Source organism: Sorex araneus, chromosome 6, assembly GCF_027595985.1.
Source record: "Sorex araneus isolate mSorAra2 chromosome 6, mSorAra2.pri, whole genome shotgun sequence".
NCBI lineage: Eukaryota > Metazoa > Chordata > Mammalia > Eulipotyphla > Soricidae > Sorex > Sorex araneus.
This window is the reverse complement of record NC_073307.1, coordinates 156,353,087-156,368,007: the sequence shown is the minus strand read 5'-3', so window position 1 is coordinate 156,368,007 and position 14,921 is coordinate 156,353,087. Positions and strand designations below refer to the sequence as shown.

Genomic DNA, 14,921 nt, shown 5'->3' with positions numbered 1-14,921 from the left:
AATACAACACATGATTCAGACTTTAGAATGGAAACAGTCTAGATCTTAGGGCCTCATTTCTACGTACAATTTTCTCTTTCCAAGTAGTTAGATAATCCTCTTTATATTTGAAACAATGTTCTAAATATCAGATAATTCTTCTTTCAATGTGTTTTTAACAGGATTCTTGATTTCTGAAGCATAAAAACAAATTCCTGTGGAATGATGGATGCATGAAAAGTATAAGTAAAAATATTGTAAGTCCTGGTACCTCAATGTCACTGTCATCCCGTTGCTCATCGATTTGTTCGAGCGGGCACCAGTAATGTCTCTCATTGAGAGATTTATTGTTACTGTTTTTGGCATATCCAATATGCATGGGTAGCTTGCCAGGCTCTGCCGCGCAGGCTTATACTCTCGGTAGCTTGCTGGGCTCTCCGAGAGGGGCGAAGGAATCAAACTCTGGTCGGCCGCATGAATGGCGAACACCCAACCACTGTGCTATGGCTCCAGCCCAGGTGCCTCAATAAAAATGGTAAAATAAAATAAAGTAAAAACAGTTTTTTAAAGTCCCCATAATACAAAGACAATCATTTCAATTGCACATAAGAAAACTGAGGTCATTAATAAGTTCTCTCAATGCAGGAAAAAACTGGAATTTAGGGCCAGTCACCAGATCCAGATGTTTGGTAGTCGTTATATTATAATTTGTTTTAAAGCTGTGATATCATCTTCATTATAACAAGGCAGCAAAGAAAATAAAACAATGTTATTTTCTCATAATTAGAGATAAATGTTAGTAAAATTGCTATTTTATCCAATTTTATCATGAATAGCTCTGAAATAAAAAATATGAGAACCATCTGATGATTTTAGAATGAAAAAATGAGTCTATATTACTTACAGTTATCAAAATGTTCTATAATATATTAATAAATTATGATTAACTATATCAGGTGGCACATAACTAATAAAATTTAAGCAAAATCAGGAACCAACAGATGTCATTAGCCACAAAAAGTGATTTTAATCATTAGAAAAATTATTCAATTAATTGTGGGACAAGTGGCAATCTGTACAGAAAAATAAACCCAAAATAAGCTTAGATTTATGCCTCAGACTGTGCACTAAAATGTCCTAGAAATTTTTAGAGCAAATGTGAGAATGTAAATGAACTAAAATAAGGAATCAAAACAAAATATTTGAGGGACCAGAGAGATAGTAAATGAGGTTAGGCCTTTGCTTTACATGTGGTAGACCTCAGTTCCCACCCCTGGCACTTACGAAGTAATCCCTGAGCACAGAGCCCTGAGTAAACCCTGAGCACCACTAGGTATAGCCCAAAAACAAAACAATAAAGTCTTTTTACATTGTGAAAATAAATATTTTTTAATAATGCTAAAGCTAGAAACTATACCCCAAAAATAAAAATCTAAGTGAAAAAAGAATGTATGTAAAATGCAACATTGATGATAAATTATAAACTTAGAAAAGATTTTAAAAGTGTATGAGGGAAAATGTTGCTATATTTTATACAAAAAAAACCCCTACAAACAGACAATAAAATACACCTAGATGTATAAGCAAGATATGCATGAAATAAAATTAAATAAATAGATAAATAAATAATACTTTTATAGTGTCAGAATTCCAGCTAAATAATTATAGGTAGTGTCGATAATGGATGAAAATGAATACAATGATAATTCTTCATACTGTGTAAGTTGGTCTTGATAGTTGTGTAAGTTGGTATCAATATGCATACAATCTGACAAGATCTTTGTATATATTTGTATTACAAGACTTTTAAACAATATATCCCGACTATCAAGAATAGTTGGAAGATGGGATTACTAGTGTTTTTATAAAATTATTCATATCTTAATATTGTTAAGAGAAATTTATCATAACTGAATAATTTTTGTCCCCAGATATGAAAATATATTCAAAACAGGTAAGTTTCACATATTAAGATAGTCAAATAATTAACCTAAGACTGCCTCCGCAGATTGAAGAAACTTCAGGATAATGGCTGGAGCAAGAAACAATACAGCAGTCACCAAATTTATCCTTTTAGGATTCTCTGATTTCCCCAAGCTCAAGAATGTTCTCTTTACAGTCTTCTTGGGGAGTTACCTCATGACAATCACCTGGAACCTAAGCCTCATCATACTAATTAGAATGGACTCCTACCTACATACCCCCATGTATTTCTTCCTCAGCAACTTGTCCTTCTTAGATTTCTGCTATGTTACCTCCACCATCCCTAAAATGCTTTTTGATTTCTTCCAGCAGCCCAAATCCATCCCCTTTCTGGGGTGTACCATGCAATACTTCTTTTTTTCTAGCCTGGGTCTCACTGAGTGCTGTCTCCTGGCAGCTATGGCTTATGATCGCTATGCTGCCATTTGCAATCCTTTGCTCTACATGACCATCATGTCCACCACCCTTTGTGTGCAAATGGTGGTAGGATCCTATATCACTGGCATTTTGGGCTCATTGATCCAACTGTGTGCTTTATTTCAACTTGATTTCTGTGGACCCAATGTTATCAATCATTTCTTCTGTGATCTGCCTCAGTTGTTGGTCCTATCCTGTTCTGAAACCTTTTACCTACAAGTGATGAAGTTTGTGATAGCGGTGATCTTCGGTGTGATATCTGTCGTGGTCATCATGGTTTCCTACGGTTATATCATTGCCACCATCCTGAAGATCAGCTCAGCTGAAGGCAGGGTCAAGACCTTCAACACCTGTGCTTCTCACCTGACAGCCGTGACCCTTTTCTTTGGCTCAGGACTCTTCGTCTATATGAACCCAAGTTCTAATAAATCCCTGGGCAATGACAAGATGGCATCGATCTTCTATACAATGGTGATCCCTATGTTGAATCCTTTGATTTACAGTCTGAGGAACAAAGAGATCAAGGATGCCCTAAGGAGGTATAAGAAGAGAGCTTTCATTCATTGTCACAGTTAAAAGTCAGGTAAAACCAATGACTCTGGTGCTGAAGTTTCTAGACTTTGTTTGGGACATACTTTGAAGGTTATTCAATATCATGAATTGACAGAATTTAAATCCAGATTGACTCAGCACCACACAAATCCTATTACTTCTTTGTGTTCTGACAATTGATTTTTTTCCCTTATAAAGCAGGTTATTAATCTCCATATTGATGCAAACCTTCATTTCCTTAACCATCCTGGGTGGTTTTTTTTTTCATGATTTCAATCAGCAAGATGGCAGAAAGGGAACTCAATATAAGGTCAGTGATCTTATACATACGCCATGACAGCACAACAGCAAAAGCAGCCCCAGAAGGTTAGTCCCTCCATGTAAATAAGTGAGAATTCACAAATAGGTTCAAAAATATCTTAGAAAGACATTTCACAGTAAAAACTAACAATCACGAACTGCTACTTAGAATCAGATGTCTATAACTGAGAACCAGAAATGGGAAAAAAAGTTCTGTCTAAGCAAATCTGAAAAATCTTTAGATATCAGAATCCCCAGTTGTCAGGGTCCTGGCCATTAGACCCCGGCAAACTGGAGTATGATCCCCCAGCCACCGGACTTACTCCCTATAGGAAAGGGAGTGGGAAGGGAAGAAGCCTCTGCCCTGCCCCCCTGCGCACCGCGGCCACCCTACCGCCGCCACCGAGAAAGAACCACGCAGAGGGGGGAGAGTTGGAGGTCAAGTAACTCTCGATTTTATTAAGCTCACACGCCAATATTTAAAGAAGAAATTTAAGGGAGGAGTGGGCATCATGAACATCTGGTTATCAGCTCTGAAGTAAATATTTTGCTAGGCCCTTTACAGATGTTAATGGATGATTTATGTTCCCTCCCTTCAAGGCCAGGCATGCTTAGCTCAGACAAGCGGTGACTTTCAAGTTTCATCCCACTATCTCCTCGACCAGGGAGCCTTTCTGGGTGGAGTGCTGGCACAGGGCCTTAGGGCCCTGTTTGAAGAGAGCCTGTTTCTGTCTCTAAGGACAGGGGATTTGGCCAGGGTCTCAGACTGGCTGCTAAGACCCCAACACCCAGTAAAGAGAATAAAACTATTAAGACTAATTATGGTTTAAGAAAAAAGAAAAGAAAAAGGGAAAAATTGAATTATTCAAAAATTGAAAGTAAGAGGTTTGGTATATCCATAGAACAGATTATTAGACTATTATAAAAGGAATGATATAGCAATACATTATGCAATTTAGATGAACCTTAAGATATTTTATGCTAAGTGAAAGAGTCACAAAGTATCACTTAATTTTTAATTAATAGTTGTTTTATTATAGTTTAGTAGTTACCATAGTGTTAAAGGTATTATAATATACAATATTACTATTCACAGGGCTGGAGTCATAGCACAGTGGTAGGGCATTTGCCTGGCACATGGCTGACCCGGGTTCGATTCCTTTGCCCCTCTCGGAGAGCCCAGCAAGCTACCTATGGCATATTCGATATGCCAAAAACAGTAACAAGTCTCACAATGGAGATGTTACTGGTGCCTGCTCGAGCAAATCAATGAGCAACGGGATGATAGTGCAGTGACAGTGACTATTCACAACCACCATCAAAGAGCCCACAGCCCTCCACCACTGTCCCTATGTCACCTCAAGTCTGATATTCTCCCCACTCTACCCTGACACACAATGGTGATTTTGTGTTCCAATGTCAAAGGTTTATCATTGTTCAGTACTATTTCTTCTTTTGTTATATCTCTTTATATTTCACAGATGAGTAAGATCATGAGTTACTTGTCCTTCTCCTTCTAATGTATTTTTCTTAACATGATACTTAGTTTAATGAAAACTGCAGGCGAGGCAAAACTATAGAGACAGAAAATAGATTTATGTTTGGTGATGAGCAAGTAGAACTGAATGCATAATGCTTGCCAATGAGTATGTAGCCTCTTTTGATGAGAATACTCTAAAAATTAAATGGTGGTGATGGTTGTTAACCTTTAGAAATATACTAAATACTATTGAATATAGTACTCTAAACATGGAAAATAAGTAATATATAAATTATATCTCAATAAAACCTAAGGGAAAAGGAAAGAAAAAAGAGACTAGAATATGCACAGTCAAATGTATCATTTCTGTGAATATCCCTTAGGGATTTGGTAATGAAAGAGAAAAGGAAAGTGAGTCATGGAAATTTTTCTAAATTTAATTAATGAAATCACTAATTTGTCTGTGGATTGTACTTTGCAAAGTCATCATACAAAAGAAATTTTGTAAATACAAAAGAACTTTTCCTCTTGTGTACCAACAGGAGAAAGTACACAAAGTAAGAAACTTATGTCCTTGTTTTAATATCACAGATCCTGACCCAGTCTAAGCCCCAAATGCCATGAGAATTCTAATAATTCCCCTGCCTATATCACTGTAAAGATCCAGATACATTGTCCACTAACAAGTCATATACTGGACAACTTAACATCCTTGGGACAGAAATGAGCCAAAAAAGAAACTGAGGAGGAGAGAAGGAAAACCACTTTGATTAGAGTAGGAATGAAAAGATTCCCTATAGGCTCCCTACAATAGTACAGTGATAGTATAGTGGGGAAGGCGCTTGCTTTGGACTTGGCCAATCCAGGTTAGATTCCCTGATCCTTTGAGCCTGCCAGGAGTAATCCCTGAGACAAAGCAAGGAGTAGGCCCTAAGCACCACCAGGTGTGTGCCCCGATGCTCCCAGCCCCCCAAAAATGAAAGAAAGTCATTTATATTTATCATCATCATCATCATCATCATCATCATCCCATTGATCATCGATTTTCTCAAGTGGTCTCAGTAAGTCTCCATTCGTCCTAGCCCTGAGATTTTAGAAGCCTCTCTTTACTCATCTTTCCCAACGGTGCCGCATTGGAGGCTCTTTTAGGGTCAGGGGAATAAGACCCATCATTGTTATTGGTTTGGGCATATGTATACACCACAGGGAGCTTGCCAGACTCTCCCATGTGGGCAGGAAACTCTCAGTAGCTTGCCAGGTTCTCCCAGAGGGAGAACTAGGCTATAAGATGTCACTTCCGGGAGCTTGTTTTATAGTCTCTGGATGTTGGCCATTGATGATATTACATGGTGCCAGGAGGCAGTTTCTGGGTGTGACTGTCTAGCTACTGGAAAATGGGGGATCTGGGTGGAAGAGGCCCAGTCCTGATCTGAGCAGGCTTGGAGATCTGAGCCTTGGGTCCCGCACACCTGGTTCCTCTGCCGGTTCCTTCATGTGTGAGGCTTGTCCGAACATGTGGAGAGAGGACTTGAGCATGGCTGTAGCTGGGTTCCAAAGGTCTTTGGCTGAGAGGGCTCTGCTCAGGGCGGGGAGAGAAACTCAACTTGGCCCCCTCTGAAGGGCTGGGGTGAAGACAGCCAGGTGTGGGGACAAGAGACTCTGACAATGTTAATATGTATATTTATATTTATTATTTACATTTATATTGTAAATAAGTAGTGATTTGTCTTTGTGATTTGATTTGTAAAGATAATTATTACACACTGATTGTCAGAAATTTAGAACATGGCAATGAGGACAATTAAACTTAATCCATGACTGCAAAGTAGTGTATAAAATGGGACTAAGTAATATCTATATAGTCATATGTGTTATATCTATTGATTTATAGTAGCTTCTCATAATATATAATGATGGAATATGAAATATGTGAAATATTATTTAACTTTTATTAACCAGTAGAGGGAGGCATATCCCAAAGCCCAATAATAACTTAGAAGTTAACGTGGTGAAGGGTCCAGCTGCTTGACTAGTGATAGTAATATATTTTCACAGCTTATGTAAATGAACATTTAGGTTCTATGACAACTTGACTATAAGCCCCTCATTTTTTTAGTGCTTCTTATATGCAGTTTTTTTAATAATAAATTTATTTATTTTTAATTAATGAATCACCATGAGGGTACAGTTACGGATTTATACACATCTGTGCTTATGCTTCCCCCATACAAAGTTCGGGAACCCATCCCTTCACCAGTGCCCATACTCCACCACCAGTAAACCCAGCATCCCTCCCATCCTCCCCAATCCCATCTCCCCCCACCCCACCCTGTCACTGTGGCAGGGCATTCCCTTCTGTTCTCTCCCTCTAATTAGCTGTTGTGGTTTGCAATAAAGGTGTTGAGTGGCCACTGTGCTCAGTCTCTAGCCCTCATTCAGCCCGCAACTCCCTTCTCCCACATGGCCTTCGACTACATTATAGTTGGTGATCCCTTCTCTGAGTTGCCCTTTCCCCAGAATGTGAGGCCAGCCTCCTAGCCATGGAGTCAACCTCCTGGTAGTTGTTTCTACAATTCTTGGGTGTTAGTCTCCCACTCTGTTATTCTATATGTCATAGATGAGTGCAATCTTTCTATGTCTGTCTCTCTCTTTCTGACTCATTTCACTTAGCATGAAACTTTTCATGCCGATCCACTTAAATAAAAAATTTGTGACCTCCTTTTTTCTAACAGCTGCATAGTATTCCATTGTATAGATGTACCAAAGTTTCCTCAATCAGTCATCCGTTCTAGGATATTCGGGTTTTTTCCAGATTCTGGCTATTGTAAACAGTGCTGCGATGAACATATATGTGCAGAAGCCATTTCGATTATACTTTTTTGCCTCTCTGGGATATATTCCCAGCAGTGGTATTGCTGGGTCAAATGGGAGTCAAATGTTCTCAAACATTCTAATTTTTTGAGAATCGTCCATATTGTTTTCCAAAAGGGCTGAACCAGTCGGCATTCCCACCAGCAGTGTAGAAGGGTCCCTTTCTCCCCACATCCTCTCCAGCAGCGGTTGCTTTTGTTCTTTTGGATGTGCGCTAGTCTCTGTGGTGTGAGGTGGTATCTTGTGGTTGTTTTGATCTGCATCTCTCTGATGATTAGTGATGTAGAGCACTTTTTCATGTGCCTTTTGGGCATTCGTATTTCTTCTTTGGTAAAGTTTCTGTTCATTTCTTCGCCCCATTTTTTGATGGGGTTGGATTTTTTCTTCTTGTAGAGTTCAACCAGTGCTTTATATACCATTGATATCAACCCCTTATCTGATGGGTATTGTGTAAATATCCTTTCCCATTCTGTGGATAGTCTTTGGATTCTGGTCACTGTATCTTTTGCGGTGCAGAAGCTTTTTAGTTTAATGTAGTCCCATTTGTTGATCTCTGTTTTTACTAGATTGCTTAGTTCTGTGTCACCTTTGAAGATACCTTTATCTTCAATATCATGGAGGGTTTTGCTGACCTTGTCTTCAATGTACCTTATGGTTTGTGGTCTAATGTTGAGGTCTTTAATCCATTTTGATCTGACTTTTGTGCATGGTGTCAGGTCAAGGTCTACGCTCATTTTTTTGCATGTGGTTGTCCAGTTGTGCCAGCACCATTTGTTAAAGAGGCTTTCCTTGCTCCACTTCACATCTCTTGCTCCCTTATCAAAGATTAGATGATCATACATTTGGGGTTGTGTGTAAGGGTATTCCACCCTGTTCCATTGGTCTATGGCTCTGCCTTTGTTCCAGTACCATGCTGTTTTAATTGTTACTGCTTTGTAGTAAAGATTGAGGTTGGGGAGGGTGATGCCTCCCATCGTCTTTTTCCCAAGAATTGTCTTAGCTATCCTTGGACGTTTGTTGTTCCATATGAATTTTAAGATTGCTTGATCCATTTCTTTGAAGAATGTCATGGGTATACCTATAGGGATCGCGTTGAATCTGTATAATGCTTTGGGGAGTATTGCCATTTTGACAACATTGATTCTCCCTATCCACGAGCAGGGTATATGTTTCCATTTCCTCATGTCCTCTTTGATTTCATGGAGTAGCGTTTTGTAGTTTTCTTTGTAGAGGTCTTTTACTTCCTTGGTTAAGCTGATTCCGAGGTACTTTCTGGGGCACGATTGTGAATGGGATTGCTTTTTTTATGTCCCTTTCCTCTGCCTCATTGTTTGCATATATGAAGGCCATGGATTTTTGGGTATTGATTTTGTAGCCTGCAACTTTACTGTATAAGTCTATTGTTTCTAAGAGTTTCTTAGTAGAGGTTTTAGGCTTCTCTAGATATAGTATCATATCGTCTGCAAATAGTGAGAGTTTGATTTCTTCCTTTCCTATCTGGATGCCCTTAATCTCTTTTTCTTGTCTAATAGCTATCGCAAGTACTTCCAGTACTATATTGAAGAGGAGTGGTGAGAGTGGGCATCCTTGTCTTGTGCCTGATCTCAGAGGAAAGGCCCTTAGTTTTTCCCCGTTGAGGATAATGCTTGCCTTAGGCTTGTGATAGATGGCTTTGACTATCTTGAGGAAAGTTCCTCCAAACCCCATTTTGGCGAGGGTTTTCATCATGAAAGGATGTTGGATCTTGTCAAATGCTTTCTCTGTCTTATATGCAGTTTTTTTTTAAAACTTATGAACTTTCATGTTTGTATTTAGTTTACATCCCTTCACCAGTGCCCATTCTCCTCCACCAATTAAGCCCCTAATTTTATAGATCATTATTATCATCATCCCATTGATCATCGAATTTCTCGAGCGGTCTCAATAACGTCTCCATTCATCCTAGCCCTGAGACTTTAGAAGCCTCTCTCTCTACTTGTCCTTCCCAACAATGCTGCATTGGAGGCTCTTTCAGGGTCAGGGGAATGAGACACAGCTTGTTACTGGTTTTGGCATATAAATACACCATGGGGACCTTGTGAGGTTTTCCCATGTGGGCAGGAAACTCCCGGTAAATTTCCAGGTTCTCTCAGAGGGAGAACTAGGCTATAAGATATCTCACAGCCTCAAATCCGCCACGCGATTCCGCTTCCAGGAGCTTGCTTTTAAGTCTCTGGATGCTGGCCAAGGATGGACTTACATGGCACCAGGGGTAGTCCCTGGGTGTGACCACTAGCTACTGGGAAATGGGAAATCTGGGCAGAGGAGGCCCAGTCCCGATCCAAGCAGCCTTGGAGGTCTCAGACCCGGGTCCCACACACCTGGGTTCCTCTGCCAGAAACAGAAATTCAGTTCATACTTGCTGAGGCAACCTAGTCAATGGGCAACAAATGAAGGGCAAGACTTGTATGCACGTCAGCATCACCAAAGCATCACCAAAATGTTTTAACATCCCTCCAAAGTCACATAAATTTTCAGGTATATTTTAAGAGATAATTCAGTGCTACAAACCACTTAGTTAAAAAGTATAGGATCGGGGGCTGGAGTGATAGCACAGCAGGTAGGGTGTTTGCCTTGCACTCGGCCGGCCCGTATTCGATTCCCAGCATCCCATATGGTCCCTTGAGCACCGCCAGGAGTAATTCCTGAGTGCATGAGCCAGGAGTAACCCCTGTGTATCGCTGGGTGTGACCCAAAAAGCAAAAAAAGAAAAAAAGAATATGACATATTCTTTTTTCCTTCATTTGACACTTCAGTTGGGATTATCCCTTCAAATATACATGTCAAATAGAGGCTAATTACACTCACATCTGCTCTGTCTCCAGGAGATGTGAATACTTCACTTCATTCTAAAGACCTGTGATCTCCTAATGATTCTATCTGGATCAAGATAAGATAAAGCCTTGTCTTTATCTTGGGTAGGACAAGATTCTAAATATTTACAAAAAAAACCTCTCTTTGAACTCTGCTTGGAAAACATGGGTATAACTAAGTAACACCACTACCTCCTCTTATCCTGTCAAAGAAATATAATAAGCAGAGAACTCATCCACACAGTGTTTAGACTTTGAGCCACAGAAAAATGAGATTATGTCTATTGTTTTTAAGACTTTACATGTGTGCTAATTCCTTAGCAGGCACCTTCCTTCCTTCCTTCCTTCCTTCCTTCCTTCCTTCCTTCCTTCCTTCCTTCCTTCCTTCCTTCCTTCCTTCCTTCCTTCCTTCCTACCTTCCAGTAGAAACAGTATAGAAAAGTTCACATCAGACAAGTCACTGAATATGATGCCAGGACTATGTACAATAGTGGAGGTCAAAGATGAATAATAAACACTAAAGATCCTCAAAGATAAACAATATTGCAACAAAACTATTGTCTGAAGCAGAAAACAATGGAAACCATGACAGAAAAACAAGTGAAAGTTATGAGAGTTCAAAGAGTGGAAAACACCATAACTAGCTAAGTGTGTGGGGAAAGGTTATTTTGAGAATGGCTGTGGGGAATGTGATATGAAATCAAAAGAGACTCAGAAAGAATTTTATGCCACAGTGACTATCTTTTGGAATGAGAGGCCACATTTAAAGCAGCCGATCCTATCATTGGTGTAAGTCTAGAAATAATACTAGAGAAATAACAGACTAGTGAAGGATAGTATTAAAAAAAAAAAACCACTTAGAATCAGAATGCATAATGGGCTCAAGAACTTGGGAGGATTGAAGCAAGAAGTCACGAAACCCAAGAACAGTTTGAGAGCTTCAGAGTAGAAAAACAGGAAGTTTGGGAAAGGGAAATTTTAGAGTTTGAGATTTAAGAAGTAGGCAGTTTCCCATTCTGGTGAGGTCTGGGTTGTGGTTGCCAAGTCACATGAGTGGGGTGGCATAGAATCTAGAGGTCAAGATAATGTGCAATAGGGAATCTGGTTGACATCAACCTGAAAGCCACCTGATACATCTTTCTGGCAGAAGACTAACTATAGAAGACTAAATAAATATTGACTTGAACATCATACAGAAGAATGAAATAATCACGGTGAAATGAAATCAATACGAAAATCTTTCTGCCAGAGTAAGCTTGAAATTTGGTCCTGGGGAAAAACAGTGTGTCATAGGTCATTCCTAGTCCTGTGCGGTTGTTCTTAAGCTGATTGTCCAACCCCATTAATGATCAGCTTGCGAAAAGTAAGGTCGAGAACTTTCTTAAAGATACAATAGAAGCAGAGCACAGAGATAAGCTTGCATGCTGCCTCTGTTTTGTCTGTCTGCCATATGAGAGAATGTCAAGACTAATTTTCGACTCTTTAAGACAAATTCATGGGTCAGTAAAACAGACCCTTGAGGACCTAGCACTATTGCCTCCCCAAATCATCACCATCCATGTAGGAAAAAGTGCCCCCTATTCATTTGACTTTTAGTGGCCTACTGTAAAAAACTAAAGCACGCCGAGGGGGCGCGTGCACTCGCGGGCTCTCTAGGCGGCTCTGTCTCACCGCCCGCGTCCGGTGCCCCAGAACCGTTGTGTGTGCCATCAGTCGAGGGCAGGCGACGGAAGGAAGAAGGAAGAAGGCCAAACTGGTTGCTCGATCCGTTTATTTCATTCTCTCCCTCCGCTTCTCTCCCGCTCTCCTGGGTCTCTCCCCGTGGATCTGCCCCGTGGATCTGGCTCGTGGATCTGGCCCGTGGATCTGGCCCCCAACCCACTCTCACAGCCTAGTTAAATCTCCACAGCATCAGGGGGTTGGGGCCTACACGTAGGTGTGGTCACCATCAATAGGGTAAGGTTCCTTTCCCTTAGGGGATGCTTCTCCTAGGACTTAATTCTCTTTCAGCAGGAGGATCCACCCAAGGGCGGAGTCCCATGAATGTGTTTCTCTTCTCCTCAGCCAGCAAACATATAAGAATTCATAATATTAATTATTTTGTATGGACACAATAAGAGATGCATTAAAGCTTATAGAATTGCTCTCCTGGGGCCATCTCAATCTCAGACTACAGTGCTCAGGCCAGATCAGTCTTTCCTATCCCTGGCAGGGTCCCAGTCTCATAATTACTATTGGATCATGACAGCATTTGTCTATGATCAAGCTCTTAACTTATAGTTAAGAATTAGGCACTTTGGCCAGGCCCATCTCAATGCCAGGGTAGCACATAACTTACCGCTTGCCCTGGATCCTTCCTGTCCCACGTCGGGGACCCTACTTTGGGGTGCTAGGAACTGAGGGCAACTGAGGCTTAAGTGGAGAAAGCAGAGGCCTGGGAGGGAATATTATTTGAGGCCAATTAATTCCCAAGTTATAAAAACATAATATTGTCTTCTTGTGTCTATACAAAACAGTCATAGCTTTAAAGTAAATTATTCAAAAGGCACAAGAAGAGGAGAAAGGCAATATTAACTTATATAATATAAATTCAGTATCCTAGGAAGGTCTGACCTTGCAAATTAGCAGAGTCGGATTAAGGGAAAGCCGAGGATTAACTCTTTTGGGGAAGAGAGCATGGAGAAGTGATTATAGCTAAACAAAGGGATGGGAGAGATTCGGGAACACCTTGATGGGTGAGACTGGGGTAAGCCTAAACTCTGGGTAAAACCGGGACAAGCTACTTGTGGCAAGGAGGGAAAGGACAAAGTAATGTCATCCTACAGCCTACTACAGACAAAGCCTTGGATTCCGCTATGTAACTATTCCCAGCTAACGTTCATCAACCTAACTGCCTGCTGCCTATGATAGCTGCTGATTTTTTTAAATTGAGCTCCACTGACTTTGCATTAAGTTCAGGCTGGTTGTACTAAGTCACACCAGGGAGGATTTTCAGTTTGCTTTTAAGGGGAAGTGCAATGCTTTAATGCACCGTAGTTCATTTGATACATGACTTGCAATGACTCTTGTACCTGGTCTTAGAATGACAGACTTCTTTCTGAAAGGCTTGAGGCTGGCTTTCTCAGGAAAGTGGGGAGGGGGTGCCACGAGAATGCAGCTTCCCAGAAGAGGCTCTACTTTTTCCATCCCTCCCAATGGGACTCGAGCATCAAAATCTCTTTAAAGAATAGACAATAAATACTGTGCAGAATCACATCTGCCCAGCACATGTGGTTGGGCAACAATTTTCTAGGTTTTATCATACTGGTTTAAAGACAGAAAAGTGAAAAAAAAACGATCTCAGAGAAAACCTTCTCCAATTACTCCAGGCCCAGGAAAATAAGTAAACTCTTGTGCTATTTTCTAAGCGCAAAAGCAACTGTTTACAATAGCAGACAAGGCCAACTTTTAAGCAAAAGCATCAAGTCTTGTGAATGCCTTCCCTACCCATACAATGCCCTTCTCTTCCTGGTTTTTGTTTCCTTGGGCAAGCCAGGACGATTTCTTCCCCTCTCATGACTGGAGGCAGAGGCTAAGATTTAAATTTTGCCAATAACTAGTTTGAGGTCATGAGCACCCACCATTTAGAAATGCTATTGCAAAGTATCCCAGTCCCTGACTTTTTCCTTCAGTCTCCAAAATGGTTCCAGTTTTCCTAGGGTAAAAAATTCGTTTTCTAGGGCTGGAGCAATAGCACAGCAGGTAGGGCATTTGCCTTGCATACGGCCGACCCAGGTTCAATTCCCAGCATCCCATATGGTCCCCTGAGCACCACCAGGAGTTAATTCTTGAGTGCATGAGCCATGAGTAACCCCTGTGCATCGCCGGGTGTCACCCAAAAAGAAAACAAAATATTCTTTTTCTGGAAGGTGATGTTTTTAGAAATCGTGTCTAGTTCTCCACTCTGTTCTCTTTTTTTTCACTGCTAAATAGCATCTTACTCTACCATCTGGTTTGACTCAATTATACTTGGTCCCATGTCATTTTTCCCATCTGGGGTTCAAGAGATCCTCTTGAAAATGTGCTGGCTAAAAGTTATGTCCCATTTCCCTCTTGATGAATCCAGGGGCCTTTTGTTTGGCCTTTTTTTTCTGTTTGATTTCCTTGTCACAGGACTTACCCACCAGTCAGAGCTATGAAGATCGGGATGAGAAATTTAGATGTCATCAGCTTATCAAGGAAAAACAAACTAATAAATATTCCTGATTAAGGAATGAATAGGTCCAACTGGATAAATGCAGACACTATTGGGTATGAATTTAGGAAGGTCCATCTTTAGGTTAAGAATTGGATTAAAGAGAAGGAGGGAAGGTGCCTGGAGCAATAGCACAGCAGGTAAGTCATTTGCCTTGCACACGACCAACCCAGATTTGATTCCCAGCATCCCATATCATCCCCTGAGCACCATCAGGGGTGATTCCTGAGTGCAGAGCCAGGAGCAACCCCTG

The 14,921-nt window shown here is 40.6% G+C and overlaps 1 protein-coding gene across 1 annotated transcript; it reads left to right on the top strand.

Annotated features, from left to right (window-relative positions):
* The first annotated feature begins 2,007 nt into the window (after nt 1–2,007).
* On the top strand, nt 2,008–2,955 carry LOC101553735 (olfactory receptor 1440-like). Its single transcript, XM_004620479.2, has one exon. It carries the CDS (start codon nt 2,008–2,010, stop codon nt 2,953–2,955), a length of 948 nt encoding a protein of 315 aa, XP_004620536.2.
* The last annotated feature ends 11,966 nt before the right edge of the window (nt 2,956–14,921 follow it).

Excerpts from the sequence above, each read along its gene's own strand:
- LOC101553735 (XM_004620479.2), top strand. The coding sequence starts at position 2,008 with ATGGCTGGAGCAAGAAACAATACAGCAGTCACCAAATTTATCCTTTTA.